This window comes from Halichoerus grypus, chromosome 6 (genome assembly GCF_964656455.1).
Source record: "Halichoerus grypus chromosome 6, mHalGry1.hap1.1, whole genome shotgun sequence".
Taxonomy (NCBI): Eukaryota; Metazoa; Chordata; class Mammalia; order Carnivora; family Phocidae; genus Halichoerus; species Halichoerus grypus.
The window spans coordinates 106,260,698-106,281,756 of record NC_135717.1 but is presented as its reverse complement, the minus strand read 5'-3'; the positions used below and the strand labels follow the sequence as shown (position 1 = coordinate 106,281,756).

General features: G+C 33.8%; 1 protein-coding gene across 3 annotated transcripts in view; it reads left to right on the top strand.

Moving 5' to 3' along the window:
• Window positions 1-21,059, top strand: part of CPNE8 (copine 8) — a 224,155-nt gene that overhangs the window by 183,730 nt on the left and 19,366 nt on the right. For all 3 annotated transcript variants that reach the window (XM_036082452.2, XM_078075878.1, XM_036082455.2), the window contains 2 exons: window positions 3,956-4,137; window positions 10,843-10,970. In XM_036082452.2, the coding sequence (XP_035938345.1) occupies window positions 3,956-4,137; window positions 10,843-10,970 (310 nt within the window). The remainder of the gene's footprint in view (window positions 1-3,955; window positions 4,138-10,842; window positions 10,971-21,059) is intronic.

Sequence of the window (21,059 nt, the reverse complement as noted above, 5' to 3'; positions counted from 1 at the left end):
AATAGGGCAAGGATGTCTGCTTTTGCCACTTCTATTCAACATTGTACTGGAAGTTGTAGGCATAGCAATTAGTCAAGAAAAAGAAATAAAAAATATCCAGATTGAAAAGAAGGAAGTAAAACTATTTCTATTTGCAGATGACATAATCATTTATATATATATATATAAAATCCCAAAGAATTCACTAAAAATCTATTAAAACTAACAAATGAGCTTAGCAAGATTGAAGGATAAAATATCAATATATAAAAATAAGGTCTTTTTCTATACACTTCAGTTAACAATCTGAAAATGAAATTAAGAAAATTCCATTTACAGTAGTATTAAAAGGAATATAATACTTAGAAATAAATTTAACAAAGTGCAAACTTTATACTATAAAAACTATATTCTGAAAAAAATTCTTGAAAGAAATTAGACTTAAATAAGTGGAAAGATATGCCATTTTCATGGATTGGAAAATTCAACTGTTAAGAGCACAACATTTCTCAAAGCAATCAACAGATTCAGTGCAATCTCATTCAAAATCTGAAAGGCCTGTTTTGCATAAATGGATGCCTCAGAAATTCATGTGGATCTAGAAGAGCCAAAGCAGACTTGAAAAGAGAGAACAAAGTGGAAATATTCTTACTTCCCATTTTTGAAACTTGCTACAAAGCAACAGTAACCAAGAAAGCATGGTGCTGGTGTAAAGATAGATATATAGTGCCATGAAATAGAGTGGAGATTCCAGAAATAAACCCATGAAGTCTAAGTTTAACTGATTTGAGAACGGTACCAAGACAATTCAATGAGGAAAGAATGGTCTTTTCAACAAACAAAGCTGGGACAACAGGATAGCTATGTACAAATGATTTTAAAATGTAGTATATTCATACAGGAGAATACTATTCAGCAATAAACAGGAATGAAATATGAATTACCAATACATGCTATGGCATAAATGAACCTTGAAATCATTATGCTAAGTGAAAGAAGCTAGTCACAAAAGATGACATATTATGTGAATCTACTTATATGTAATGTCCAGAATAAGCAAATTAATAGAGATGGAAAGATTAATCATTGTTTGGAGCTGGGCTGGATGGAGTGATAAGGGAGGGATAGTGAAGAGGTACAGGGTTTCTCTTTGAGGTGATAAAAATGTTCTAAAATTGAAGTGATGGTTGTACATATCTGTGAGTATATTAAAAATCACTTGTACATTTTAAATGGTTAAATTGTAAGTTATATCTTATTATATCTCAATAAAACTTTTTTAAAAGAGTGGAGTCATGTGTGATTTTTTTATAAAGGCATAATGTACGTCTAAGACAAAATCAGATATAAGTTTGATGATATCCAGTGTTTAAAATATTACAAAATCTTAAGTATAGAGTTCTAGCTATGAATAAGGGCTATGGAATCAGATTGCCTAGATTTACATTCTAGTTTTACCAACTTTTACAGTGTGATTAGGAGTAAAGTATTTAATCTGAAAATTGGGTAAAATAGAAAAGTACCTACGTCATAGGTTTGTTGAAAGGTTAAGAAAGATATGAAGTAAGGTGTTCAGTACATGTTAGATCCCATGCTATTATAATTATCATGGATATTGTTGGGTCCCAATGTTATCAGCTTACCATACATTCATTGTTCATATGCATTGTTGCATATACAGAGGTGGCACAAATGTGGTCCCAGATTCTAGGAATGGACAGTCAATGTGGCAGATTTTTAATTGCCATATTTTGTGGTGCAGAGCCCAAGAGTCCTAAAAGTAAGAGAGGAAAGACAATAAGGGTTGGAATAAGCAAGGAAGGCTGTCTGGTGCAAGTAAAACATAAGCTGGAGGAGAGTAAAGTGACTTCCAGGACACGGTGGCTACGTGAGAGGTAGAGATAGGAAGGAAGATCTCATTAGTGATACAGTGAAGAGATGGTCTGATGAAGATGCTGGAAAGAGACAGGCAACATATTTGCATGGGTGGGATCCAGCCCTGCTATGCATGATAGGTGAAGATGTTTAGACATGCTGGGGTATGAATGATATTTGTATCTCAATTTTAAGTTACAGTATTCTTAATAAAATAGACTTTGTTGCCATATTGCAGCCATTGGGTAACAATTCTTCTTATATTGGAAGTTACGTTAAATAACCATTTAGTCAAGTAATGATATTGCCCCCCTGTGGCTCCAGTGGGCTTTTGATCAAGTGCAAAATTCTAACTTTAGAAGAGAGTGTCATTGAAAAATTGCACCAGATAATTTAAACAGACAAGGAAGACTTTAATCAGGACTGTTGCCACAGAAGTCAAGGCTATTGCGATATAAGGGAAAAATTGAACCCAACACCTCCAAAACAAAAGGTGGGAGGGATTTTAAGTACTGCTGTGATCTAATGGAAAATGCTGAGGGACATTAGAGGGGACATTGGTCTGTTTACTAATTAGCACTTATTAAAGTTAGGCTCCTACCTTCGCAAAGAGACTAGGGGACAGGAGTGCTATCTTTCTCCATGATTACATTTCGTGGAGGGCTCCCAGGTCCTGGAGATAAACAGCCCTGGGTTGTAGAAGATTTACATCTCAAAGGTGCAGAGAAAGAATTTACAATTGCAAGTTTTCTAAAGCAAATGCTCTAAGAAAAGGAAGATCAGGGGCCTACAGTTACGAAGAAACCTTTCCAAAGTTCAGCCAAATTGAGGGGAATGAATGTTAAGGCCATTTTGTCAGAAGATAACTTTTTCAGAAATTTTGTCATGTGGAACTAGCCCTTAAATGCCGGTAACCCTTTGGAAATATAAATGCATTTATGCAATGCATTATTTTTAGACTAGAAATGTTCTGTGTATAATTGTATGTATTATAAACCAAGGGGAGATCGCTCCTTAATTTTGTTTCTCTCTGGATCTCAAGTGCTTATTATTTTTTTTTTTTTTCTTATCAGAAAAGAACTGTGTGCCCCGAGGCTTTCCTCCTTCAGGCAATGTTTTAATATAGAATTGAGCTTTATATGCTATTACAAGTCCCATTTAACTTTCCATTTTCACTTAAGAAACTATATGGACTTTCAAACAGCCTTTGTGCTGGTAATTAGGGCAACTTAATGTGAATCTCAATGTGTTTTGAGTGGTAGCACTTATATTACTCTCTCTCTCAAATTCATCTCTATTCAAATGCAACATCTTACACAGTATAAGTATATTGAAATTTCAGAACCTTGTGGCTGACCCAGACAGTAATAACAGTAGCAATTAAACCTTACATTTCTATGGTGCTTTATTATTTTTAATCACTTCCGCATACATAATCTCATTTTGTCCTTCCAGTTAACACTGGTAGGATTTATTGCAGACATTTTCTAGGTGTTGTCTTGGAAATTGCAAGACTGGACTTTGAGCCTTCTGGCTCCTGGTTTAATGTCTAGTTAGAAACTCTGAATCATTTTTCAGATATAGATATTTAATTAGCTTGAATTTGAAAATCACTGTGCTTTCCTTTTTAAGTGATTAAATTGAGATATTTCTAAAATATTCCATTTATATTTGTAATAGAACTTTGGGAAGGCTTCGTAGTTCTCTAATTATAAACATAAGGGTTCAAGCTAAAGGCACATGCTTTTTTTTTTTTAGATAAAGATGACTATAAAATCAGTTTAACAAAAGTACTTTAATACTTCTTCTGTAACTGAGATTCAGAAATAGCCTGTGGCATTGACAATGAGGAATAATTTCTGAAAAAATCTGCATATGCTTTGGCGTATCTTTGGAAAGCCTTCTACATGTCTGATATAATGTAATAAATATTTCTATGTTAATCTCCATCCAAAAGAAATTATTAGACACAGTATGGATGTAGGCAGAAAACATAATTTTAAGTATTTCATTCTGAAATAGGCATCAAGAAAAATGTTGTCAAAAAAATGACATCTTTAGCCTGATCAGTCATGTTTGAAATATTTTTTTCTGTCATCAGGCAACCCTGCCCAGCCCACTTCTCTCCACTACATGAATCCTTACCAACTGAATGCCTATGGAATGGCACTGAAAGCAGTGGGAGAAATCGTTCAAGATTACGACAGTGATAAAATGTTCCCAGCTCTAGGCTTTGGTGCAAAACTGCCTCCAGATGGAAGGATATCTCATGAATTTGCTTTGGTAAGAATATATCACAAGGATTTGATCTCTTGAAAAAAAATTATTTGTTGGATCTTTTAATATTGGTTTACTACTTACGCTGTAGTCAATCATGTGGCCATTATATTCATGATTTGGGGTTCAGGAATTTGCGCACAATACAATAGGAGGTGGTTTATTTCTTCAAGATGTCTAGGACCTTACCTAGGATGGCTTGATTGGCTAGAGGTGGCTGGAATTACTCAACTAGAACCATATATCTGGGCTTCATTTTGCTGTGGGTTGGATGACTCAGTACTTCTCCATGTCACATCTCAGGGGGTTAACATGTCCCCTAAGATGGCTTTGCTCTTGTCTGATGCTCAAGATAGGATGACTAAAATAGCTGGGTTGCCTGGACATCTCTCCCTTTTTCTACTTACAACCTGTCCATGTGGTTATCATGGACCTCATCACAGTATGGCCATGTCTTGGTAGTCAGATTTCATACATGGCAGCCAGCTTCCCCAGAGTGAGTATTCTCTAACAGGCTGGGGCAGAAACTGTAGGTTTCTTTACACCATAGCATTAGAAGCCTCAGAAAGTTGTTCTTGCTAAATTCTCTTGGTTATGCAAGTCACTAAGGCCAGCCCAGTTTCCAAGTAACCTTCACCTCTCAGTGGGAGGCTATCTCAAAGAATGTGTGGCTGTTTTAATCTACCATCTAAGAAAATGGCATATCTTTTCAAATATAAAGGAATAGTTATGGCTAGAATTATTTTTTTAATGTGAAGCGATAATTATGGCAATAGCTAATTATGATTTCAATATAATGGAGTAGATATGACTGGAATAAATATTTATCTAGTTCATCTTTACTTTACATAGACCTAGTTCATATTGTGTGATTTTTAGATAAGCAATGTACTGCATTCTACCTTCAAAATAAACCCCATACAGATAATGCTTATAGATCCAGTCAGCCTTACTCTCCCTGCACTTTCTGATAAAATAATGGGAAAATCAATATAGGAATGGTTGGCTATCATTTTGGAAAAATTTTAGCTTTTCATTAGAAGTGCCTTCCTACCCTCTATACATTTCAGAAGTAACCTCTTCCATCCCCATTATTTTTGAAGGCCTTTGTTGTTTTTATTCTTGTTACAAAAGCAATGCATAATCATAGAGATATTTTTTGAAGCTCTCAAGCAAAACAGACAAAAATAAACAATAATACTACCATTTATTGAGTAGTTACTGAGTATGAAGCCAAATACTTTACAATCCTTTTCTTACATAATCTTCATAAAGTTTCTATGACTATCACATAGCACTACTCTAGCAAGTGCCACACATATTGAATACAGTGAAGAGTGCCTGCCCAAGTGTTGTATACTTCAGTTCAGCAGCATAGCAGCAGTTAACCAGGGTTCCAGAGGACAGGACTTGAACCCAGATCAGTCTTATTTTAGAATACATGCTCTTTAACTGCTATTAAAGCACATTTTATAACAGTACCTATAATCAACCCCACCTCTCGAATATGTGCTTTATTAACACCATGGTATGATATTGATCAGGATACACACACACACACACACATCCAGGACTTATATATGATTAGATTTAAACTTCTTTAAATATCTTTTAAGAGCAGTATTTTTACATTTTCATTTCTATACTTATCCTTGCTTTTCTATTCCAGTGCGCTCACAATTGCAGGAAAGGTTGCTGGAGGCTTTAATTCTTTTTTCCATGAATTAGCCCACATGCCACTTTCCCAATGTCATATAAAAATGAATATCTATTGGGATTTTGTTGTGTCTTAGAGAATTAAAATTTCCCAGAAACTTATAAAACCATGAAAGTCACTCATGTGATGCTAAGTCTTAAGTGCCTCAGGAAAAAGGTCATGAGCTATTTTAAAGCTTAAGAAAAGGAATAATTATGTTAAACTAAATGAGGTTTATTAATTTTTCCTTCCATACACTTCTTCTCACCCTTGTGTGTGATTTTTTTCCTTTTATCTCTCTCTAATCCTCTATTTTTCTGCTTTTCCTACATCCAGATTCATTTCTTATAAAAAAAACCTATGCAAATATCTATTGCCAAGGAAGGATTTTTTATTATTATTTGCATCTTAAACAATTCTTTGAACCCAGTTCAAATACTTATAGCATAGAGATCATACCCCTTTAAGGTTATGAAAAATAGTCTCCCAAATTGAAACTGAAAACAACGATGATGATAATGAATGAACTTTAACAGCACTGACCAATTAATTTTTTCAAAGCACTTTTTTTTTCTTGGGTAAATAAGGCAGAGGAGTTAAGTAGGTCTTCAGTGAGACAGTATTTGAATTGATTTTTTGCTACAGTTTTCTGTTAACCTCATCCTAAACAACTGCAATATATACCTATAAGTGCTGAAATGGCAAATAGGAAAACCAGTCCCATGTCAGTCTGGCAATTAATGTAGTCTGTAATCCTAACAAACCCTCATATTTTCATGGTAACAATTTGTGATACAGATTCATAAATATTTATTTATCAAACCAAGTTCAAATAATCTTCAGATAGTAAGGGAGGCCTTCTAAAAAATTAAATAAACCCTAATTGGTGAATTTAGGGCTAGCGCAAATGTTGAAAGTTGAACAGAAAAATGTAATTTTTAATGTTTTCTTTGCTGTTACTTAAAAGGGTCTCCGATAAACCCCAGCTTTTCCTATGAAATATGAATAAGCATATACATATATTCCATAGTGGAAAAAGAACAGGGAATAGAAAAGGAAAGAAAGAAAGAATGTCCTGGTACCACCATGTTAGCACAAAGGTTGTAAAAAGGAGTCATTGCTCTCTTCCCATTATGAGTCTGAGGACTCCTTAAGTTGTTATAACAAAATATAATAATAGTGTAGAGCATCAGAGGAGATATTCGTAATGGGCATGGGGCCAATGACCCTTTAAAGAAAGTCTCCTGCAGTGATCAATAGAGAAGTGCTTACACCTGTCCAAGTGATTTCTCCTACTAGAGCTCTAAAAGTGCTGGCCTACTTTTCGCTTATTTTGGCATTTATAGAAATCTGTGCAATTTAATATTGATATGTATGTCTTTTCTTCCATCTAGATGCTAACAATTTAACAACCAAGGGTCTTAACATTGTATGCATAAAATAGAAGCTCAACAGATGTTTGCTTACTGAATAAAAGGGAGACTTGCAGCTTTTCCCCACCTAAGCAATCTCTGGGCAGCAACGGATCCATTTCAAAGAGTAAAGCGACAACTCCTTAGAGCTTCTCTTCAGCATTTTGTCAGCTTGTTAGCCCTGCTGAAAAGTGTTATAGGCTCTAGGCAGCAACAGAGACTGTATGGTCTTCTCTCTTGGGACTGAATCTAAATCCTCAGTACAAGTCTTCAGGGAGCCAAATGGAGGGAAAAATTGTGAGAGACGGACATCCCTCCCCACTTAAGTCTGCGTGGTGGGATTAGTGCTCATTCTGAATTCGGTTCTTTATGTTCCATGTGTTCTACAAATTAACATTCATTATTTTATAAATGGGAAAGGTTGCTAATTAAAATGGAAATATAAAATAGGGCGTCCGCTGCCCTCTTCATTAATAAACAACAAAATTGAATGTACTTACTTTCAAAAATATCCTGTGCTTTACTTCTGTGCTAGAGCCACACATAAGCTTATTTTAATTTGTTTTAACAAGTAAAAACTAATTGCTTGTTAGTAATTAGTAACTAACACACATAATTATTTTGTGAAATGAGTTTTTAGACTTAAAAAATCTTTTTATAACTCATTACAATTTGTCATTAAGAGGAAAATCTCATTTTAATAGCTGTAAATTATTTTAAATAATCCTGATATAATGAATAGCATATATTAAAAAGAATGTATAATTTTATGTCCTAAGTATTCTTATCATCCAAAGCATATGAGGAATTCTTAAAGCAATTTATTATGGAATTAGGACTAATGCAGAAATCAGTGCTTTAAATATTCCATAATGATGAATAGAACATCTAATGATTATCTTTCCACTAAGAAATGAAATGGTGAGAAAAATGGTGACCTTGTTGTAATTTCAGTTCCACAGGAATAGAGAAAATATATTATTTTCTAGAAATGTAAACCCTTAGTTAAAATGTTAAAATGATGATGAAAAAGTTGCTCAGAACTATCCTGATTTGTATTTCTTCCCCTAAGGCAGATATAGAATACATTTCTATATGTTCAAAATCAATAATGAGTTTTAATTTTAATTAGCTTCATATCTTGTCAAGGGAAAAGAACACTGTAAAATTTTATTTAAAGGAAGGTTCAGTTCAGATTAACATCAAAAGCAATCATTAACTGCTTTGTGCTAAATATTAAACTTTTACATTATAATTTCAATCAATTAATGTAACCAATTTTATAGTATAAAACTATAAAAATGTCTTTATTATATAAGAGGCTTTTTATTATTTTTATGTTTTTAAAAATTTACATGATGGTCAATTAATTTAAAAAATTTGAATAAAAGACAAAATTAGAAGGAAAAAGTGGGTATATATCCCTCTCACACAAATGGCAAAATTGAAGTGGTTGATAACATCTGCCTTAGTTTCCTAAGATCTCTTGTCTTTCTTTTTTTTTTTTTTTCTTCTTCAAAGATTTTATTTATTTATTTGAGAGAGAGAGAATGAGAGAGAGAGCACATGAGAGGGGGGAGGGTCAGAGGGAGGAGCAGACTCCCTGCAGAGCAGGGAGCCCGATGCGGGACTCGATCCCGGGACTCCAGGATCATGACCTGAGCCGAAGGCAGTCGCTTAACCAACTGAGCCACCCAGGCGCCCAGATCTCTTGTCTTTCAAAATGCTTAGGATTTCAAAGCATGGTGGCATGGTGGTGGTTAAGAGATTAGGCTCTAGGGGTGCCTGGGTGGCTCAGTCAGTTAAGTGTCTGCCTTCAGCTGAGGACATGATCCCAGGAGACTGGGATTGAGCCCCACATCGAGCTCACTGCTTGGGTCTGCTTCTTCCTTTCACTCTCCCTCTGCCTCTCCCCCTGCTTGTGCTCATGCTCTCCCTCTCAAATAAATAAATAAAATATTTTTTAAAAAAAGAGAGAGATTAGGCTCTGAAGTTAAACTGAGGGTTCAAATACTGGCCCTCTCATTTGTGTTGTGTAATTTTGGGACACACTGAACTCTCAGTGCCTTAATTTTTTCATTTATAAAGTGGGGATAATGACAATATTTTATCTACTTTTTTTAGGGTTGTTATAAAAACTAATATGTGTAAATATTTTAATGTAAAGCTTAGTATATAGAATTCAACAAATTTTATTTACAAATTACTGGTCATTTGTGATTGTTCGGATAAAAACATGCATGCTGAAATTACTGTTAACTCTGTTTAAATATAATTACTGTCTCTAGTGTTTTAAATATATCTACATTTTTTTATCCTTCCTCCCTTCCAGAGGTGGAGTCTAATTCCCTTTCCCTTGAGCATGGGCTATACTTAGTGATACATTTCTAGCAAAGAGATTAAAGTAGAATATTGGTGTGCATCTTATGGGACTAGCTTATAAACGGTGTTGGGGCTTCCTTTTTGTTATTTCTCTTGGATTGCTCATTCTGAGGAAGTTAGCGGCCATGTTGTAAGAACACTCAAGCAGCCCTATAGAGACACCACGTTGACCTCCTGCCAGCAGCCATGTAAGTGAACCTTCCTGGAAGCAGGTTCTGCAGCTCTGGTCAAGCTCTCAGATGCCCAGGTTGGCATAGTGACTGCAAACTCATGAGAAATGCTGAGCGAGAACCACCTGCTAAGCTGCTGCTGACACCCAAAAAATGTTTGAGATAATAATTACTGTTGTAAGCCACTAACTTTTGGGGTAATCTGCTACAAAGCAATAGATAACTAATACACTGCCTTATATGTGTAATTTGCAAGATCTGGACTAGGAGAATTGAACTTAATAATAACAAAGCATTCAAGGTATGAAAAAACTAGTCTAGGTCTCCAGGTATGAACTTGCCCTTCTAGGTGCCTTCTCCCGAATAAGAACTTAGTGGCAAGCTCCATTTCTCGTGGACAACATGAATGTTTCCTTGATTCTTTTCATTTTACCTTCTCTTGATAATTTTTGCACCAAATTACATTCCCTCAGACCCCTTCTCTCCTTGGGGTTATCAGTTGTGACCTGAAAATGTGCACGTGGCAGATATTTTGTATTTTGCCTTCGATAAGGTAAAACTGAGTGGATAATGATATTTTTTTCTTGATTTTAATAGATGTCACTGCAGAAAAGTTGGGAAATATTGAATAGTTTAAAGAATGAAATAAAAGTCACCAATTATATGTAACCACCCCGAGTTAACCACTGTTAATATTTTATTTACTTCTTTTCAGGGTTTTTATATGTTCATCTCTACACATACATAGACATATGTAAATGAAGACATTAATTATAGAATGTTGTGATATTCAGCTTCTCAAGATTCTTTAGAGTTTTCTGTGGTTCTTTTGAAGAGTATCAATTTTTAATGCTTATATATTAGATTCATCATATCACAATTTTTATAATATATTGTAATGTATTGTTGATCACTTACTTTATTTTTTTGCTCTTAAATAAATGACTATTCTTCCAAAACATCTTTGAGTGTCAACCTGTCTTTTCTCTTTTTCAGTTGATCTTTGCAGACACTACTAATTTTTACTCTTTTTTGCCTGTCAATTCCACAGAATGGGAACCCTCAAAACCCCTACTGTGATGGCATTGAGGGGGTCATGGAGGCTTACTATAGGAGTCTGAAATCTGTGCAACTGTATGGGCCAACTAACTTTGCTCCTGTAATTAATCATGTAGCAAGGTAAGTGGAAGTAGACAAGATATTTATTCCAGTGTACCAGACTTCAGTGAAATTATATGTTACCATGACTCCACAAATGAAAGGCGTTTTCTTCTTATTTACCTCCAAGAAAGTGAGGAAAAAGATACAGTAGAAAGAGTCTCCATTGAGCTATCATAATACGTTGCTAAGAACTTTACATCAAAGTCTCAAGGGAAGAATATAACACTGAGTTATATCAGGACCTGTATTTGTTCAACCAAGAAGTGTTTTATTCTTTGAAAAGGCAGCCATGAGAGCAATAACAAGATCGATTATGATCTCAACAGTGTAAATCATTCAATCTAATATCACATTCCATAGTAATATGGAAGTAATAAGAGACCATGAAGACAACTAAAACCTTTTAGTGATATATAGGGCACATTATTTTAACCTCTTTGAAATTAATATAATAGCTAATTTTAAAAATTCCCAGAGCTCTACCTGTATATAGTACATAGTATTGAGATCAGAATATAATTGCTTATGATTCCAGTTACATGTTCTGGAAAAAGTTTTTAAATGTAAAAATCTGTATACATTTGTTTATCATTTTTTTCATCAGTGCATAAATAAATTAGACACCATTTTTAAAATCCCTAAAATGTTTGACCCAGTTGCAAATCCTATGAAACACTGCCTTATTTTTAGAAAATGAAAAATGTGTAGCTTTTGCATCCTTCCCAATATGTAGTCAGAACTTGAAAATACATTGCATTTGGATAAGTGGATCAATGCCTAAAAGGTGATAAGAAATCTCAGTTCTCTGTTTAAAGATTCTGGTACTATATCATCTCCATATTGGACATCACGAGTGACTTAAATGTGTTCTACTTTCCATTATCTGGGACATAGACAAGATACTAAAATACCCCTGTACCCAGCGCTGACCCCAGCGGAACTCTCCCGTGGAAGTCCACCTAAGGTTGACAGTGATACATTGATGATCATTCTCTGAGTGTGACCCTATGGCTCAGGTTTTTGAAACATTTTCATCCACAATCTGTTTTAAGTTATGAATTTCATATCTCATCCCTGGACACACACACCTAAAAAAAAAAAGGATTATTTATGATGTAATACTATCCTTATCTTCTATTTCCTCTTTCTTTCTATGGTGTCCTGTTCTTTTCTGTTATTCTTTTTATTTTTTTAATACAGGTCTCGACCCACAAAATTGATTTCAAAATCCACTAATGGGTCATTACCTGTAATATGAAAACCATATCCTACTAATTGTATTAGCCTATATAAATAGTGTTATCTGTATTTTATTTCCTAGTTTTTTGAGGGTTGTCAAATGAAGTAGTATTAAAAAATAATATTATCACAAAATAAATTATAGTTGACTCTCATTCTCTCTCACACACTACCATTGAGATCACTGTCTTTTATAAAAAGATATGGGAAAAATGATAGGACTTATTTTGTGCAGACTCATGCTGGTTATTATAAATGTTCTCATGAGTGCTTACCGGTTAACTTTGTATCTTTTACCCTGGATATCTCTACTGTTAAAGTTAAACTTTTCGATATAAAATTTCTAGGTGCTTTTCTATATACCATTTAAAACTATAGGCTCTACATTGTCCTCATACAATTTTTCATGTTTTGTCCAGCATTTTAAGAAATTCTCAAATATAAGGGTAGTTGCCAGCTAATACTTTCAGACTCTGACAATAATCCGTAATCTAATAATTCTTCATTGTTATTTTTTGATGAGAGAAAATAAGAAACACATAAGATAATGGCTTTTGGGGAATCATCTTTCCTTCCACTATGATCTGAAGTTCCATGTATCTACTCTTATTATGAAGCTTTATAAGAAATGCTTTTCTCTTTTACTTTATCTTTGAGAATAACATTTACTTTAATTTTTAAGCTTTTTATTAAGACATGATTTCTGTCTGATCCAAAATTACCATCCAAAATATTTATCAATTAAAAGACAAGCTACTATTTTGTTCTAAATCATGAGAAGTGCCATAGTTACAATATGTATGACCCCTGTCTATACAAAATTCCTTGAGAATTTTGTCACTTTTAAATGCATCCATCAGTGCTTCACCATGCCCATCATATAGGAGGTAAGTACTTAGCAAATGTCTAATAAATGAATTCTGTATATGTTAAGATATTTGTCATTAAAAATATTTTCTATAAAGTTAAAAGCAAATGTATAGCCTTTTTTATTTGCTTGATTTTTTTCTTCTTAAAAAGTGTGTTTTCTATATTGATAAAAGTTTAGTTATTTGTAATATTTAGTTATTTGTAATTCATAACCATTCCCAACTAAATACTAAAAAGTATTTAGTTATTTAGTTATTTGTAATTTCTATAAACATTTTGAAGAATGCTTATTCTTACTCTTTTTAAGAATAATAATTTTAAGGTTATGCTTATTTTTAGAACCGAAATCTATGTGGTAAGACTATTGACTTTTACGATAATATTGAGATGACAATATTGTGAGTCACGACCCAAAGCATCATGTTTTTAAAACTTGAAAGTTTTATGTGCTATTCTGAGGTTTTCCAACCCCCTGCCTCTAATTTCCTGCCTGACCAGTTTTCCTTTCATAGAGTTGTCTGGGGAACAGCATTTCAGATGATGTAAAAATTCCACTCAACATCCTTGATGCTCTGTCACAAATTTCAGTTCAAACACTTTAGTTTGGTATTTAAGAACTTTTAATATCCAGCTACCACCACCCATCCAACCTCATTTCCCTCCACGTTCTCCCAAATGTGCTGTACTCCAGTCATAGAGAGTCATTACTTCTGGTCTCTGAATTGTCATTCCATGAATACCTCTATCAAAACACTAATTTAATCCTACTCAACTGTTACATGTAGATCTTTTCCCCACCAAGGACAGGAATTGTGACTTCATTACATATAATGATATAATAATACAATTTATAATATATATGTTATAAACCAACATAAAGCCCAATACTTTACATTTACTGATAGATCCACACCTGTTAATTAATTAATTTATTTATTTTGTCCCAGGACCCTGGGATCATGACCTGAGCTGAAGGCAGACGCTTAACCGTCTGAGCCACCCAGGCCCTCACACCTGTTAATTTAATTGAATTTTCTGTATGCCATGCATTATGACTACATTTTAATAAATAAGTTTAGGGACACCTGGGTGACTCAGTTGGTTAAGTGTCCGACTCTTGATTTCAGCTCAGGGCATGATCTCAGGGTCGTGAGATCCAGCCCCATGAAAGCGTGGAGCCTGCTTAAGATTCTATCTCTCCCTCTGTCCCTCCCCCTCCCCCACTTGCATGCTCTCTCTCTCTCTCTCTCTAAAATAAATAAATAAATAAAATGAATAAGTTTACAACAGAGAACTAAAGGAACTCTTAATGACAGTGCTTAGTTAGTGTTAATGACCTGTAGAAAATGTAATTGTGATCGATACCTACTGTATCAATCAGGGTCCTCAGGAGAAGCAGAACTAATAAGATATGTAAATACAGATATATAGATAAATTTATTTTTAAGAATTGGCTCATGCAGTGGCAGGCACTGGTAAATCAGAAATTTGTAGGGCAACCTGTAGGGGGGAGATGCTGGCGGGATGTTGTATCCTTGCAGTCTTGAGTCAGAATTCCTTTTTCTTTGGGAAACCAGTTTTTATTAAGGCCTTCAACTGACTGGATGAGGCCCACCCACATTTTTGAGGATGATCTCATTTACTTAAAGTGATCCAACTGTAGATATTAACTATATCTTCAAAATACCTCCACAGGAATACCTTAATTAGTAGACTAAATAACTGGCTACCATAGCTTAACCAAGTTGACACATAAGACTATCACACCTACCAAAAGAGATGTATCACCATTATGTTGTACATTGAAAACAAATTTAAAATCAGAGAAATCCTTTCCATCTACGAATTTATTAAGAGATCTAATATCTATAACATTATGCTTAAATCTCATTAATTAGTAACGGTAGGAAGAAACGTGTTAAGGAAATCATGTGTTTATAGAGACATGGTTGTAATAAAGTGGGGTTTACTCATCCCCGACTAACCTCAGTGCCCTCTTGGATGTGGCAGTTACTATTTTTACATTCCTGTTTAGGTCACTTTTTCAAAAGTTTCTCTTCATCTAGAATTCTACCTCAGTAACTTCAAGTTATTTGAAATATTTTGTTGGTATATTTTACCAGCTTATTACTTCAAAATAATCTAATATACCAATGAAAATATCAATGATCTTTTCAGGCTATCATGAAAATTTTACTATTTTCTTCACTTGACTTAAATAGTATGTATTGTTTCCTAACTACTAGTCATTTGTTTCTTGGGCCTAACCAGTTACTTGTTTTGAGGCTGTCGCATTTCAGTTTTTTAAATCTATCAATTTCTAACTATTGACTAGATTTTTGTATCTAGATATCCAGATCCAGATAACCAACGAGAATTAAGTTTCATTTTTGAGCCCATAATCTATCTCAGGCAATGTGCTCAGTGCTATCATCTGGAATATTTCTTTTAATCTTCACAACAACTCTAAGAGGTGTCAGTAGTGTTATTATTCCTATTTTCCTGATGACAAAATGGATATGTTAGAGTGGCCATTTGTGGTGGAGCTAAAATCCCAAACAGAATAATCTTATTCCAAGTAACTATGTTATGATGCATTACATACTTAAACCCTTTTATCTCAGTTCCAGAGGTAAGCACACATAAAAGAAAGTGCAACAGAACTACATATGATTGTGGATATAGTCGGTCACTTCATTACACTGCCAAAAGTAGTTTGGATAACAACTTAGCAATATAAAAATGACTGTTAGGTTGTATTGAAATATTTAAGTGTATCCCTTTTTTAGTATTAAGATTTAATACATTGTGTATATCAAAATTAAACTACTTAAATAAAACATTCCTGAGTCAGTTTCTTACCTTGTCTTGTTGTCCTCTCTATTCCTATGAACTATTAATAAGCTGAGAGAATATTCCAGAAATCTGAGCCAGCCATTTATGAATTTTATAAACACAATCCCAGAAAGTTCCTTGACAAAGACTCCAGGGGAATGCATTTGAATTCCAAAACCCTGACACAGTTCACCTCTCTCTCAGATTTATCATAGTAATATTAAAATATAAATTATAGATTGCCTATATTTGAAAAAAGACATTTAACAGGCTTTTAATAATAAGAGTTTTAATTATGCAATTTACAAAAGGATTCATCATCAGGTTCCTTTAAGCAGCAAGGTTCTTTAATACATTTAAAAGAATCTAAAGATTATATGTCAGTGTTAACTCCTTGAAGACAGATTGAGATGTGATCAGCCTCTACTTTCTACTTAACACATTTCTGTAGCATTTTAATTATTTTATTACAGATATATACTTTAAAATAGACTAAATTAGAATAAATGGTAGCACAAGATATGATTTTGTTTGAAACTTAGATTTATTTGCAAAGTGCAACAATATGCCAATGCATATCTCAAATGCCATGAAAAGTTTTAAAAGATTAATTTACCGTGCTTATGGTGATAAGACTAAAATGAAATTTATTTTCAAACTTGTGTATCTAGCAGTAGTGGGAGCCACACAATAAGCTCGTGTATCTTTCTACAGCATTCAGAGTTAAGAAATATAAAGCATTAATACAAGCACATATTTTTATAAAATAAAATGTAAAATTCCTATGAATTTTTAAGATAAAACAACAAAGTTCAGAGAAATTCCAAGTTTACTATATCTGCTTCAGACTTTCTTCCTAACTCTTTTGGCAGTAGAAATATATTCTCCCCTTCTCTTAGGGATACTTTCTGGTGAATCAAAAGAAAACCAAAATGGAAATGTAGTAAGCTCAACAAGCAAGACATGGAGTGGCTGAATGGGTAAAAACACAAGACCAAACTATATGCTATATGCAAGAGACTCAACTTAGATTTAAGGACGTATAGACCAAAAATTAAGAGATGAAAAAAGATATTCCATGCATATGGTAGCCAAAAGAGAGCAGGCAGGGGTTTCTATACTTATATCAGAGAAAATAGACTTTAAGTCAAAACTAACACAAGAGACAAAGAAGGTCATTACATAATAAAAGAGTCAATTTATATGATATATTGATTGATATATACAGGTATCCTCCACTTTCAATAGTTCCCATTACACCACTTCACCTTTTACAAGAGATCCTACATTAGGATGTGTTTTCACTAACCAAAAGAAATCCAGAGATTTTTGCTTTTATAGATTTCAGTGTTTGTTTTACAGCAAGCTGTTATAGAAGCAACATGAATCATAAGCAGTGAGAGTGTTGCCACCAGGCTCTTTCCCTGGGAACTACACTCAGCATCTCAGTGTCAAGGTGCCTTAGCTTTGAACTGTATGTATCTGTGAGCATCTGTGCTTTACCTCCACTGTGCATCTGTTAGCAAGATGTGTCCTAATGTATCAGAAAAGCCTAAGATAGGATAGGTTATTTTTTAGGTCTGGGAACACTCAAAAAATCTTTGCATATAAATTAATGCTAATTGCTTTTTCACTTTATACCATTTCTACTTATGGGAACTTTCACAGGAATGCTCTATTTTGTGATAGTGGGAGAAACTTTCAAAAAATGAAGTATTATTTGGCCTTAAAAAAGGAGAGCGTACCACTTGTAACAACATGGATAAACCTGGATAATGTTATGCTAGGTGAAATAAGCCTGACACAGAAAGAAAAAAAAACTGCATGATCTCACTTACATGTGGAATTTTAAAAAGTTGAACACATAGAAGCAGAGAGTAGAATGGTGGGTACCAAAGGAAGGGAGGTAGGGGAAATAGGGAAACACTGGTCAAAGGGTACAAAGTTGCATTATGCAGGATGAATAAGTCTGGAGATCTAATATGTTGTGTGATGACTATAGTTAAATACTGTATTGAATACTGGAAACTTGCTAACAAAGTAAATATGGGAACTGTGTGAGGAGATGATATGTTAATTAGCTTGACTGTAATAATCATTTCACTATATATGTGTATATCAAATCATCATGTTGTTTATCTTAAATAAATAGAATTTTTATTAAGAAGAATGAAATTTTTCTTAAAAACTGTCAATTCAACAGGAAGATTTCATCATTATAAATGTGTATGCACCCAATATCAAAGCACCTAAATATATAAAGCAAAAACTGACATATCTGGGGAGGGACAAATAGACAATAATATAATAACATTAGAAGACTTCAGTACCCCACTTTTGATAATGGATAGGTCATTCAGAGCAATAAGGAAAGAGCAAACTTGAGTACTACTCTAGACCAAATGGATCTAACAGACATATACAGAATATTCCACTCACTAGCACCAGAATACATTTTCTTTTCAGGCAGTAATGGAACATTCTCTAGGATAGATTGCATCATAGGACACAAGGCTAATCTTACTAAATTTAAGAATTGAAATCATTCCAAGTCTCTTTTCTGAACACAGTAGAAAAATATAAATCAGAAAAGGTCATAAATGAGTGGAAATTAATATACTCTGAATATCCACTGAATCAAAGAAAAAAAATTTTTAAAAATTGGGAAATAGCTCGAGATAAATGAAAACACAATATACCAAAACTTATGGAATACTACAAAGACAGTATTAAGAGGCAAGTTTATAGTGATAAACACCACATGTTAACAAAGGAGAAAAATCTGAAATGACCTAACTTACATCTCAAGGAACTAAAAGAAGAAAAAGCACAGGTTAGCAGAAGGAATGACATAATAATAATTAGAGTAAAAATAAATGAAATAGAGAATAGAAAAGCAATAGAAAAAAATTGACAAAAGCAAGAATTGGTTTTTTGAAAAGGTAAATAAAATTAACCAACTCTTAGCTAGACTAAAAGCAAAAGAGAAAAGACTCAAATAAAATAAAAAATGAAAGAGAGGACATTACAACTGATGTCACAGAAATAAAAAAATATCATAAGGGACTATTATGAACAATTGTACTCTAACAAATTGGGCAACTTGAAAGAAATGAATAATTCCTGGAAACATACGATGTACCAAGAATAAATCAAGAGAAATAGAAAGCCTGCACAGACCAATAACAAATAAGGAGATTGAATCAGTTACCAAAAATCTCCCAACATAGAAAAGCTCAGGGCCAGATGGCTACATAGGTGAATCTTACCAATGATTTAAAGTAGAATTAATACCAATTCTTAAGCTGTTAACAAAAAAATAGAAGAGGGAATACTTCCAAGTTCATTTTATGAAGCCAGCATCACCCTGATACTAAAATTAGGCAAAGGTACCACAAGAAAAGAAAATACAGACCAACATCCCTGATAAACATGGAATCTTCAACATATTATTAGGAAACTAAATACAATAGCACATTCGAAGAATTATACACCATGACCAAGAAGGATGTATTCCTGGGATGCAAAGATGTTTCAACATATGCAAATCAACAAATGTGATATACCACATTAACAGAGTAAGGGACAAAAATCACATGATCATCTCAAGAGATAGAGAAAAAGCATTTGACAAAATTCAACACTCTTTCATGATAAGAACTATCAACAAACTAGGTACAGAAGCAATTTAGGTCAACACAATAAAGGCCACAGCTAACACCACACTCAATGATCAAAAAAAAAACAAAGTTTTCCTTTAACATATACAACAAGGCAAGGATGCCCACTCTCCCACTTCTATTTAACATAGTTCTAGAAGTCCTAGCCAGAGCTATTAGATAAGAAAAAGAAAAGCCATCCAAATTGTAAAAGAAGAAGTAAAATTATCTGTTTGCAGATGACATGATCTTATATGTAGAAACCCCTAAAAGACTGAAGAAAACAAAGCAAAATAAAACAAAACAAAAGAAACCTTATTAGAACTGAGAAGTGAATTCAGTAAAGTTGTAAGACACATTATCAACCTATAAAAACATTGCATTCTATAAACTAACAGCAAACTATCTGAAAAGAAAATTAAGAAAATAATCCCATTTACAATAGCACCAAAAAATAAAATAAAACACTTTGGAATAAACTTAAGCAAGGAAGTGAAAGGCTTTTATAGTGAAAACTATGAAACATCAGTGAAGGAAATTAAAACACAGACAGATGGAAAGACATTCCATGTTTATGGATTGGAAAAATTAATGTTGTTTAAATGTCCATACTACCCAAAGTGTTCTACAGATTCACTGCAATCCCTATCAAAATCTTAATGATATTTCTTGGACCTTGAATAACTGAAGCAATCTTGAGAAAGAATAAAGCTGGAGGCATCACAGTGTCTGATTTTAAGATATACTGCAAAGGTGCAATAATTAAAACAGCAAGGCACTGATGTAAAATATAAGCTTATATACCAATGGAACAGAATAGAGAGGCCCAGACAGAAACCTGCAGGTATATGGCCAACTGATCTTTGACAAGGGTGCCAAGTAGACACAATAGGGAAAGGATAGCCTCTTTAATAAATGGTGTTGGGAAGACTGGATATATGCATGAAAAAGAATGAGATTGGATCCTTATATTGCCATTCACAAAAGTTAACTCAAAACTCATTAAACACAAGACCCAAAATGATAAAACTCCTAGAATAAAACATAGAGAAGGGTGCCTGGGTGGCTCATATGGTTAAGCGTCTGCCTTCGGCTCAGGTCATGATCCCAGGGTCCTGGGATCGACTCCCGCATTGGGCTCCCTGCTCCTTGGGAGCCTGCTTCTCCCTCTGCCTCTCTCTCTCTCTCTCTCTCTGTCTCTCATGAATAAATAAAATCTTTAAAAAAAAAAAAAAACATAGAGAAAACCTTGACATTGGTCTTGGCAGTGATCTCTTGGGTATGACACCAAAATCACAAGCAGCAAAAGAAAAAATAGACAAGTGGGACTGCATCAAACTAAAAAGTTTCCACACAGCAAAAGAAACCAACAAAATGAAAAGGCAACCTGTGGAGTGTGAGAAAATATTTGCAAACTATATATTTGATAAGGGGTTAATTTCCAAAATATATAGGGAACTCCTACAACTCAATAGCAAAAATACAACTAATCTGATTTTTAAAA